At 57.8% G+C, this 10,778-nt stretch overlaps 6 protein-coding genes across 6 annotated transcripts; 5 read left to right on the top strand and 1 right to left on the bottom strand.

Moving 5' to 3' along the window:
* Nucleotides 1–637: 637 nt before the first annotated feature.
* Nucleotides 638–1,628, top strand: ACA1_173300 (uncharacterized protein; the record flags this gene model as incomplete). Its single annotated transcript, XM_004356549.1, has 5 exons — nt 638–792; nt 851–917; nt 1,005–1,145; nt 1,272–1,380; nt 1,453–1,628. The coding sequence occupies 5 exons, from the start codon at nt 638–640 to the stop codon at nt 1,626–1,628; spliced, it is 648 nt and encodes a 215-aa protein (XP_004356602.1).
* A 279-nt stretch (nt 1,629–1,907) lies between these two features.
* On the top strand, nt 1,908–3,754 carry ACA1_173290 (UBX domain containing protein; the record flags this gene model as incomplete). The annotated part of the gene is made up of 4 exons (XM_004356548.1): nt 1,908–2,188; nt 2,222–2,638; nt 2,751–3,560; nt 3,691–3,754. 4 exons carry the CDS (start codon nt 1,908–1,910, stop codon nt 3,752–3,754), a joined length of 1,572 nt encoding a protein of 523 aa, XP_004356601.1.
* A 140-nt stretch (nt 3,755–3,894) lies between these two features.
* ACA1_173280 (uncharacterized protein) lies at nt 3,895–5,222 on the top strand (the record flags this gene model as incomplete). Its single annotated transcript, XM_004356547.1, has 4 exons — nt 3,895–4,159; nt 4,234–4,608; nt 4,683–4,886; nt 4,957–5,222. The coding sequence occupies 4 exons, from the start codon at nt 3,895–3,897 to the stop codon at nt 5,220–5,222; spliced, it is 1,110 nt and encodes a 369-aa protein (XP_004356600.1).
* A 209-nt stretch (nt 5,223–5,431) lies between these two features.
* Nucleotides 5,432–6,292, bottom strand: ACA1_173270 (glycine cleavage system H protein; the record flags this gene model as incomplete). Its single annotated transcript, XM_004356546.1, has 5 exons — nt 5,432–5,458; nt 5,542–5,664; nt 5,738–5,821; nt 5,883–6,034; nt 6,163–6,292. 5 exons carry the CDS (start codon nt 6,290–6,292, stop codon nt 5,432–5,434), a joined length of 516 nt encoding a protein of 171 aa, XP_004356599.1.
* A 309-nt stretch (nt 6,293–6,601) lies between these two features.
* Nucleotides 6,602–8,891, top strand: ACA1_173260 (Fbox domain/WD domain, G-beta repeat-containing protein; the record flags this gene model as incomplete). Its single annotated transcript, XM_004356545.1, has 10 exons — nt 6,602–6,799; nt 6,882–6,942; nt 7,038–7,105; nt 7,175–7,370; nt 7,448–7,558; nt 7,659–7,757; nt 7,857–8,029; nt 8,136–8,269; nt 8,338–8,576; nt 8,686–8,891. 10 exons carry the CDS (start codon nt 6,602–6,604, stop codon nt 8,889–8,891), a joined length of 1,485 nt encoding a protein of 494 aa, XP_004356598.1.
* A 167-nt stretch (nt 8,892–9,058) lies between these two features.
* ACA1_173250 (C2 domain containing protein) lies at nt 9,059–10,356 on the top strand (the record flags this gene model as incomplete). The annotated part of the gene is made up of 5 exons (XM_004356544.1): nt 9,059–9,077; nt 9,192–9,243; nt 9,335–9,408; nt 9,501–9,709; nt 9,796–10,356. 5 exons carry the CDS (start codon nt 9,059–9,061, stop codon nt 10,354–10,356), a joined length of 915 nt encoding a protein of 304 aa, XP_004356597.1.
* Between the last annotated feature and the right edge of the window lie 422 nt (nt 10,357–10,778).

The raw sequence follows: 10,778 nt of genomic DNA, 5'->3' as shown, positions 1-10,778 counted from the left end.
GATGAGATCGAGCGCGAGGCCTTTGCGCCTGATGTGCAGGTTTGATAATTTGTCGACCCCTCTTTTCTTTCCCTTTTCTTTGTTTGCTCAGTTGCAGAGGATTGGACGGACTTAGGGCAAACGCCTGTTCGGACGGGAAGGAAAAGAAAGAAGCAAAAGACAGTACAAGATGAGACTGGCCTTATGGATCGCGCTGGTGGCGCTCACCTGGGTGGTGTGCTGCAGCTTCTACTGCGAGGGCCACTCCAAAAAGAGTGTATGACCTCCTCTTCGTGTGCCCAGATTGCGGGGGGGGGGGCGAGTTGTGGTTGACTGTCCTGTTGTATGTAGACAAACGGCGCCGAACGATTACTGGACGACCCCCGCCTATCTCCGGAGACTCGCGACAAGATGCGACAGAAGGTTCTCTTGGTAAGCAAGCCCTTCCTCTAGGAGTAAGTAACTTCATCCAACTTAAACTGAATCGCTTGAACCCTTTAGAAGACCCCAGGTCGCGAGGAGTCAGCCCAGAAGATGAGGTCAAAGGCCGAATCGCAGTACCTTCTTGCCGCCCTCTTAAATACCATGGTGTCCATTTGTTGTTGATTGCAGGCACACCTTCTTGTGCAGTTCGAAGCGAATCAATTCACAGCGCACCATGCACGGCGAGAAGCCGCAGAAGCGAAACTGGCAAGATATTCCCCGCCCGGACGCGGTGAGAAACCTCGACGCCCCGATCAAGTTCGACTCTACTACGTTTTCCCTGCGGCTCCCGTTTGTCGGCGAGGAGGCCATTACCAAGCACATGTGTAGGTTTCCTCCGTTTCTCCGTTTCGCAACCTTACACTGTTTCTTCTCCATTTCTGATCAGAGCAACCGCTACAGGGACGTTCATTCAGTCGTATAGAATGGACGACACTGCCGACGTGTACACCGACGTACGTACCGAGAAGGCCCGAAGAAAATGATGCAACCGTCACTTACACCTTGTGCTGGTTTTTCTCTTTCCTTTTCAATGCACATAGTTGTGGCCGGTGTTGACCGAGATGGCCATGAACCTGTCCGTGGCGGCCGCTGATATGTACAACGGCTTTGACGACATCACATGGATCGGAGACTTTGAAGAGTCCATCATCTGCGACCTGGACCTCTCCACCCTTCTGGTGGTACGCACCGCCATCGTACCGCAGTGTTGGGTGATAGAGTGTCGTACCTCACACGTGCTCTCTTGTGATGTGATCTCCCACATTTCAGTCTTCACCTTGTTCAACACGCCCGACTACTGCGTGCAGGAGGTCACCTACGCGCAGATCACCGGTAACAGCCAAGAGGAGCTGTTCCAGTCCCTGCTCAGTAATCATGAGAGCACTCTGCAGGACAATGAGTTCAAGATCATCTCTGGTAATCAGTGTTGCGACCCTCCCTCATCTCAGGAAGTACAGACCTCACCATCTATCGATCTATCTGTGGCAGGCACTTGTGCGCAGCCGCATCAGCCTCTCTACCCCGGAAATCCTGACTACGACTACTACTGCTGGTTCTGGTTCGTGAAGATGGCCACCACTCTCACATCGGACACCTGCCTCTGCACGCAGACCGCCGGCAACTGCTGCACTCGCGAGCTCAACCCCAGCATCACCTACCTCTAATCAGCCATTCATTCATACATGAGTGTGTTCGTCTGCACAACTCTGTTCTTTCCCAACTCTATCGCCATCACCCCGTAAAGACCAGGTTTCTTGCCCCCCACCCCCCCTTGATCAAGGTGCTGAAAAAGCCGCCACGTCAGCCACCACTCTCGTTCCGCCGAACACAACGCCAGTGTTGGTACTTTCGGGTTGAGGGCAATTTCGGGCCGTCGTCACTGCGGCGCAGGATTGAGCAGGGGATTCGTTGTCTTGACTCTCTTCTTGAACAGTGGCGGTACGATGGAACTGCTGGGTTTAATCGCCGGAGCGGTGAGCAAGGCCAGAGAGGATTTCAACCGAGAACGAGAGGCCATGCACAACGGAGCGCGATTACGTGCCGCAGCTGCATCGGTTGATGATGGCAGCAATCTCACCGAGGATGAACAGATGCAGATGGCACTGGCGATGAGCGAGAACGAGTTGCTCGAGCACGAACGGCAGGAGAGGGAGCTCGACGAGGAAGCCACATCCTTCGAAGAGCTGATCGATGAAGGTGAGCAACTTCCTCGAAATCGAGCCATGTGCGCCGCTCGCGCACCTTCGCCTTCCACCAGGTTCCAATTCGACAAAATTCTCGATACATCAGATCTGCGGCCAGATGAGCTGGAGGACGTAGGCGAGATGGACACCCAGAACGACGAGCTCCTGGCACGGCAGCTGCAGGAAGAAGAAGATGAAGTCGATGAAGATGCCTCCAACAACGACCACCCTGCAGCTTCGGCACCACCGCTGCTGCTGCCGCCCTCTGCTCCTCTCTCCATCCTCCCTCCGCCCATCGTCGGGCTCAACCCGTTCAACCCGCTCGGCGCTGGCCAGCAGCACCACCACCCGAGCTGGTGGAGCCCGCCGCCCGCGGGACCCCTGCCCATCGTCACATCGTCACCTCCCCTCCCGTGGCTACGCGACCCCGTCCCGCCCTCGCCCGGGCCTCGGCCCTTCTTCGGCGGCCTCACCGACAGCCAGCTCGCCAGGTACCCTGTGTGTGCGTGTGCTGTGTGTGTCGTGCGTGTGGTGTGTGCGTGTGTGTGTGTGTGTGTGTGTGTGTGTTGCGTGCGTGTGGCTTACGTGGCAAGCCAACGACAGAGAGATCCAGGCTGTGGAGGATGATGCGATTCTCGCGGCCAACGAGCAGCCGGCGCACTACCGGCCCCCGGCCGTACCAGAGGCGGACAGCAGCGACGGCGGCGGCAGCGCCAACGGCATGGACGACGGACTGCTGAGGGCCATGGAGGAGAGCCGACGCGACGCCGAGGAGCAGGAGCGGCGCGCGCTGCGGGAGCAGCAGGAGCAGGAGTACCAGGAGACGCTCCTCATGGACCAGATCAGGGAGAGCGAGCGCGAGGAGGAGGAGAAGCGGCGGCGGCGGCAGGAGGAGGAGCAGCAGCGACGACGCGAGGAGGAGGCCGAGCTGCGAGAGGAGGCGGTGGCCGAGACCGCGGCCCTGCGGTTCTCGCTCGAGCTCAAGCGCGACAGCGAGATCGCGCAGCTCAGGGAGCTCGTGCCGGCGGAGGTGGCGGCGCCCACCAACTCGAGCTCGGTCGAGGCCGGCGGCCGCAAGGTGTGCGCGCTGGTCATCCGGCTCGCCAACGGGTCGCGACTCGAGCGTCGGTTCTGGGGCGACAACACGCTGCGCGACGTCAAGCACTTTGTCGACCTGCGGCTGCTCGAGGCGGCCAAGCAGGAAGACGAAGCTGCCGATCGAGTGCAGCGCATGAAGAAGAAGGAGAAGGAGAAGGTCATCGGTGGACCGGACAGCAAGGGCGAGGAGTCGCAGAGCGAAGAGGTCGAACAGGGAGACGGCGAAGAACGAGAGGAGCAGCTACGGCCGGAGCGCTACCTGCCTCCCAACTACTCGCTCGCCACCACCTACCCGCAGAAGAAGTTCACCAACTGGTACGCACTCTATAAGGCCTGCGCTTGTATCGGGCCTGTAGTCTGTGTGTGTGCGTGTGCGTGCGTGTGCGTGCGTGTGCGTGTCGTGTGCGTCGCGTGTCGGTGGCTGACCTGCTCGATCTCGGCACAGGGACGCAACGCTGGAGGAGGCGGGCTTGTGCCCTCGAGCGGTGGTGTGTGTGCTGGACTCGTAGAATTATTATTTTAATAAATCTCTTTTGTACAGAACTTGTTGTATCTCGTTTGCATAATTATGGAGATGCGGCAACGATGGCGCCTCCGTAGCGTCTTCCCTGCGTGCCTGGCGGTCGTTGCCTGCCTCCTCGTCACAAGCATGTCATCAGCGAGTGGAGAGACGGCAGTAGATTGCCACACATCTGAAGATTGTCTGCACGCCCTCCGCATGCATCTTGCGGCCATGCAAAACGTGGAGGACGACCTGGCCGAAGCCTACGATGTTCACGCGGCGATGACGCTCGCCCAAGTGATGGAGCTGCAAGGACCTCTCAATCGCTTCAATGCGTTGGCCGATCGCATGGTGGCCATCGTCGACTACCTCGCCCACACCACGCCACACCTACCACCAGCCGCTTTCGCAGGTACTTTTTCTTGCCACTACTTCGATTGTCCAAGATGCAAATCAATCTTTATCTGTCGTTTGGTCGCTACGTAGCCGAGGGGCAGAGCCAGCACGACCACTTCGGCGGCGGCATGGGTGCCGAGGACCATGGCACCGCGCAAGGCTCGGAGGCTGGCCAGCCCCGGCAAGCGAACCGCGAAGTCGAACCTGCTACGGACGAGGTCGACGGCGGTGCAGACGGCAACAGCAGCAGCGCTGGTCTGGGCCAGGGCCAGGAGGAGCACTTCGGGACCGCAGCTACGAGCGAAGACCGCGACAACGGAGGAGCGTGGGCACAGGCCGAGGACTATGAGGAGGCTCGCGAGCTGTACCTGGAGAAGCTCGAGACTCTTCACCGCCTCATGCGCAAGGTGCACGCCATCAAGGCACGGACCTCTACCGCTGGCCACGACCCTCTTCCCGAAATCGGTGCGTGCGCTGCGTGCGGTATGCGCGGTGGTGCGTGTGCGATGGTGTGGCTGCGTTCTGACAACGAACGACAGACCACCTGGACGCGCTCTACCGCGAGGAAGAGGAGCGTGTGGGGGGCGGCTGGCTGCTGGCCGACCTGGACTACGATGAGTTCCAAGATGAGACGCAACATACGCCGGGCTCCGGTGCCTACAGCAGCGCCGACGCCGGACGACGCCGGCTTGCTGTGATCCAGCGGGAACTCACCAGGCTCACCAGCCTTCCGAAGAGCGAGGGTACTGAATGTCTGCGTGTGCGGTTACTGTGTGGTGGTGTGTGGTGTGTGTGACTGAAGGATGTGGACAGGGCGAGAGAGGAGGATGCAGGAGCTCACCGACGAACTGCTGGAGATGTGGGGGACGGGCAAGTACACGGACTACTTCCGCGTGGTCTCCTTCTCGTTGGAGAAGAACGCCGCACGCAATGCCACCTGGGGCGTCGCGCCCGAGGGCGAGATCCTGGTCGAATTCGTCGATGGCGTCGGAGACCAGGCCGTGGGGTGGAGCCAGGGCGAGGGTGAGGGCGACTACGACGACGAGGATGAAGACGAAGAAGACAACCTGTGGTTCTGAGAGAAACCAGTTGTTGTTGTTGTACAGATACTTATGTGTGGCTGTGGCCCACAAGCAAAACGTTGTCGTACGTTCTGCTACGTCCACTGTTCTTCTTTCTTCTTGGCGAGTGATCGGCGAGAGATAAAAGTTGTTTATTAGTGCTACGTGACGATGACATCAGTGCACCTTGCGATTCAACAAGACGCGATGACGCGACCACACGCAGCTTAGTGAGCCTCCGAGGCGCAGTGCTCCTGCATCGGAAAGTCTCGTGAGAATGAGCCAACATGTTGACGCTGGATGATGATGGTTTGAAGAGAAGGAGAGAAGAACGAACCTCATAGGCCTTGGCGTCGAGCAGATCGTTGAGCTCGGCCTGGTTGCTGACCTTGAGCTTGACCATCCAGCCGTTGCCGTAGGGATCGCTGTTGATGTTCACCGAGCCCTTGTCCTTGAGGTCCTACTCGCACAGATGAAAGAAGTGTGGTGAGCTCGCTGAACGCGCTCGGCTACAAGAAGAAGAAGAAACGCACCGCGTTAACCTCAACCACCTCACCGCCGACGGGCGCGTAGATGTCGGACACGGTCTTGACCGACTCCACAGCACCGAACGACTCCTGCACATTTAAATTCATGAATCATTCGCGCTTGAAATGTGCGGCCGCAAGGGGGCGGCACCTTCTGGCCGTAGGTGGCACCGGTCTCGGGCAGGTCGACAAAGACCACCTCGCCGAGGGCCTCTTGGGCGTGGTCAGTGATACCGATCGTGGCCACGCCGTTGGTCATGCGCACCCATTCGTGCGACTTGGTGTACTTGAGATCCGTCGGCACTATTAAAAAATCGTTCAGAAATGAAGTAAATGAAAATTTGCTCTCGCTGCGCTTCAATGGGATGATCAGACGACAGGAAAGTTCAAGCGTTGGGAAGGACGGCGGTCAATGCCAACGGAGGATTTACCGTTGGAGGAGTACGACCGCGAGGCGAGGAAGGCCCAAGCGGAAGAAGGCTTCAGGAGACCGGCGGAAGCGGTGGACAGTCGCTGGTGGGAGACGGGGCGGGTCTTGAGCAGGGTAGCGGTGCGCCTCATTCTCTCAGTGTGGAAACGATCGTTGTGGAATCAAAAAATGTGAAATAATACAAAAGAGAAAATAAGAAACGTTGTTGTATGGCGCAGGAATTTCAACGAGGCGCCATCAAGTGGGCTTCTTGCCGTACCCATTCTACAAATTCCAAAAGCCATTTTCTTGCTTGTTTTTGTCTTTTTTCACTTTCTTGTGCTCTTTTGCACCTTGAAGCAACGGACGTGTTGGTGACTTGGAGCTGTTCGCGTTGCTTGTTCAGCTCCATTATTCAGCAATCAAAAGGCCTTACACGTCGAAGGATCTGAGGGATCATCATGAGTGGTCTGACAGGAGTGGCTCAGGTGCTACACCACAAGGTGTCGCTCATCAAGTCGCTCATGGAGGATCTGTCCGAGTTCGCATCTGAGAACTGCGTGCACGCCTATTTTGCCGATTCTCTTTCGATGTTTCAAATGCTGGAGGAGGAGCTCTCCATCCAATTCGACAGGGCCAACTTCTTCCTCTCCTTCCTGGTACCTGCCTACTACTACTACCTGCCTACTACCTCCATCAAAGATTGCCATTACAACGCTGTTCGCCTCATGTGATGCACAGGCGGACCACAGCGTGCCTCCACCTGCCGCCTCTGCTGGCTACTTCTCTGTGCTGCCTCGAGGTCCGCCTGCCTCTACTTGATGCATTCTTATTTTATTTTATTTTATTTTATTGATTTTGGATTTCTACTCACGCGCGTTGATGCGGCCCGTGTAGAGGTGGAACTGCACATCATGTCCTACCTCAGTGAGAGCGAGCTCAACACGGTCGCCCTCCTTAGCAATGTACCACCTCTTTCACAGGCCCTCTCTCTGCAATATCTGGCTCACCCAACTTGACAATGGCCACACCAGCACCACAAGCAGCTCGCGGATGACGACGAGCTGTGGCGGCGCCTGTACGGTGTCAAGTGGGCCAGCAGACGAAAGCAGCGCTCGTCGTACCCCACCGACGAGACGTCGTGGAAGAACTACTTCGTCGAGCGCCAGAAGGTGGAAAGGCACTGGAAGACCGGCGAGTACGCCATCAAGACGGTCCAGGGCCACTCCGGTATGCTGTTGCTGCTGCTCACCGGTCTGACGACACGACAGCACTGGAATGTTGTTAACCGCCCACGCTCGTCGCAGGTCCCGTTCTGTGCTTGTCGTTCGACAACCGCAACATCATCACCGGCAGCGGGCACAGGGAGATTCGAGTGTGGGATCTCAAGACCCGACGATGCAAACACACCCTCTCAGGTTTGTCTTTCTTTTCCTTCTTTCGTTCAAGTCTTTTGATACGAGCGCACACACGGACGATCGCGAGCCAACACTCACTTTTGTTGCGTGGGCACCCCAGGGCATACCGACTCGGTGTACTGCCTCCAGCACGATGACGAGAAGATAGTTTCTGGAAGCGCCGACAAAACTGTGCGCATCTGGCAAATCCGAGACCGAGGTGTGTGTTGAGTGTCGTGTGCGTCGTGCGTTGGTGGGCGTGTCGTGTGTCGTGTGTCATTCCCTTGGTTCTAGCGGTCTCATGATGAACGATGCACAGATTCGTGGCAGGACTTGGACCAGAGCGGGGACGAGGCCGGGATCAAGTGCACCAAGCGGCTCACTGGTCATACGGACGCGGTGATGAGCCTCCAGTACGACAAAGATCGCATCGTCACCGGCAGCGCCGACAACACCATCAAAGTCTGGGACCCCGTGACCGGGAAGTGTCTGGTACTTATCATGATGATGATTATTATTAGTTCGCGTTAAGACTTCGTGTGCGGTGCGCTCGTATCGTTGCCGGCTAATAGGTGTTGGATTATGTCGTGGTCCACAGGCGACACTGCAGGGCCATACTGGCCGTGTGTGGTCGCTCCAGTTCGAGGGCAATCGGTTGGTCTCGGGAGCTAACGACAAGACAATCCGCGTGTGGGACTTGCAAACCGGCGTGTGCACCATGACGCTCCAGCGGTACGCTACGCCTCCGAGAGGGCTTGCGGCGTCATCTTCTTGGTCTGACGTCTGCCCCCAACATCTAGACATACGCATTCGATTCGTTGCTTGCAGTTCGACAAAAACAAGATCATGAGCGGCTCCAACGACAGAACAATCAAACTATGGGACGTCAACACTGGCCAGTGTCTACACACGCTCAAGGGTCACACCGACTGGGTGCGCTGCCTCAAGTTTGACGACTCCAAGATGGCGTCGGGTGGTTTCGATGAGACCATCAAGCTGTGGGACATGCACACCGGCAAATGTCTCACGACCCTCAAAGGTAAGCCAGGCCAGACACCACACAACACACACACACACACACACACACACACACACAAAACAAATCCACAGAGGCACTGACTGGTGGTGCGCGCTCTTTGGGTTTGAAGGACACACGGACGCGGTGATGTGTTTGCAGTTCGACTCCCGGCGGATCGTGTCGGGCAGCAAGGACAAGAACCTGATCGTGTGGGACTTCACACAGCGAGAGAAGCGGCGCGAGGGCCGAATCGTACTCAAGACCAAGAAAAGCGCCACCCACGATGGCGCCTACATATGGAAGGGCCGTGGTCGCGGTGTGCCCCTCGCTTCCTGACCGCGGAGCCGTCGTTACGGCGACGGCCTGCTCGTCCAGGGCGTTTCCAAGACCCTTTTCCCTTTTCTCTCTTTCTCTTTACCTAATCAAGCACCAAGCGACCTTCAACCCGACAACGTTCAAGAAGAAAAGCAAACCAAGCAAACATCCAACACCACCAGCAGGCCATGGCTCTCCAGATTACAGGTTGGTGTGAACTCTTCTTGTGTTGTTGACTCTCGGCGGGGCTTTGCCCTGCAGCCTACTGCGCGCACAGATCTACGAAAGTGTGATTTCTCATCACCCCTCCCCCCATCGTAGTTGTACAGGCGCGAGACCTGCCGGTTGCTGACGCTACGGGCAAGACCGACCCGTACGCCGCCCACCTCGATCCACCACAGTGTGCAATGCAAGCGTTGCATGCGCCGATGCAACGTACTAATCTTCTTTTTTCTCTCCTCTAGGTATGTTGAACTGTACGTCAACGGTGTCTCCCACAAGACCAAGACTATTAAGAAGACCCTGACTCCCTACTGGGGTACGAGACCAAGACCAAAAACAGCGTGTATAAAGTTAATACATCAACCATCTAATGAACGAGCTTGGCCGTGCGTGCGGTGTGGTGTACAGGTGAGACCTTCACATTCTACCCGAGCAGCTTCAACCCCAGCACCGACTCGATCCGGGTCGACGTCTACGACTGGGACCGCTTCTCCAACAACGACCTCCTCACTCGCAACCTGCTCCCCATCGCCAAGTACGCCTCTGCCGGCACCGTCGAGGAGTGGGTCCCGCTCAACTCCGTCAAGGGCGGTTCCAGTGCCGCCCTGCAGATCAAGGTACGCGTACCTTCATTCTCCATTTCTCTCTTCTTTCGCGAGCCCATCACTCATGAGCCTCCTCTTCCCTCTTTGCTGGCGCACAGGTGATCTTTGGTGATGGCCGGCCAAAGGTGGCCGCTCCCCAGCAGATGCCACCGCAGCAGCAAGGCTTCCCGCCTCAGCAGCAGCAGGCCTATGGCGGCTTCCCACCCCAGCAACAGCAGGCCTACGGATATCCGCCCCAGCAGCAGGCCTACGGCTACCCTCCCCAGCAGCAGCCCGGCGGCTTCCCGCCCCAGCAACAGGCCTACGGTGGCTATCCGCCCCAGCAACAGGCCTACGGCGGCTATCCGCCCCAGCAGCACCCGACCGGCGGCTTTCCTCCTCAGCAGCACCCGGCCGGCGGCTTCCCGCCCCAGCAACAGGGCTATCCCTCCACGCAGGGCGGCATGCCCCTGCAGCAGCAGCAGCAGGCCTACGGTGGCTTCCCCCAGGGCGGCATGCCGCCTCAGCAGCAGCGCCCGACCGCTGGCTTCCCGCAGGGCGGCATGCCGCCTCCGCAGGCGGGCTACGGCCTCCCGCCCCAGGGCTTCGCACCTCCGCAGCAGGGATATCCCACGCAACAGCCCGGTGGCTATCCACAGCAGCCACCCAGGCCCTACTGAGCCCCCTTCGCCCCACCCCTAGTCCAACCCTCTGGTGTACCCAAAAACGATTCAACCTCCACATTGTGACCTTGCATCCTCACTTGTTGTTGCTTGAAACATAACCACACAAGAAGAGACTGCCTTGTAGCCAGTACATTGCACTTGGGTGAGAGAAGGGGTTTTGTTGTTGGTTGGAAGGGGAACCGAACCGCTTCTGGGAATACAGAGCAGTGTCGGCAAGTCCTTTCAGGACTTTAGACTTTGAACTCTTCTATCTAAACGATGTCCGAGTTGTTTATAGTGCCGAACCCGCAGCTCACCCGCCCCATTTGTACCCCTTCCAGTCCACGCCAGTTATGGGACTCGTTCACTGCATACGACATTTCATGTCGACACACAGTGGTGCATGCCTCTCTGGCCTGGGTCATGTGGCAGTGCAG

This window comes from Acanthamoeba castellanii (genome assembly GCF_000313135.1).
Source record: "Acanthamoeba castellanii str. Neff unplaced genomic scaffold scf7180000084741, whole genome shotgun sequence".
NCBI classification, from domain to species: Eukaryota; Discosea; order Longamoebia; family Acanthamoebidae; genus Acanthamoeba; species Acanthamoeba castellanii.
The sequence above is the reverse complement of the archived record's forward strand: the minus strand, read 5'-3'. Positions and strand labels throughout refer to the sequence as shown.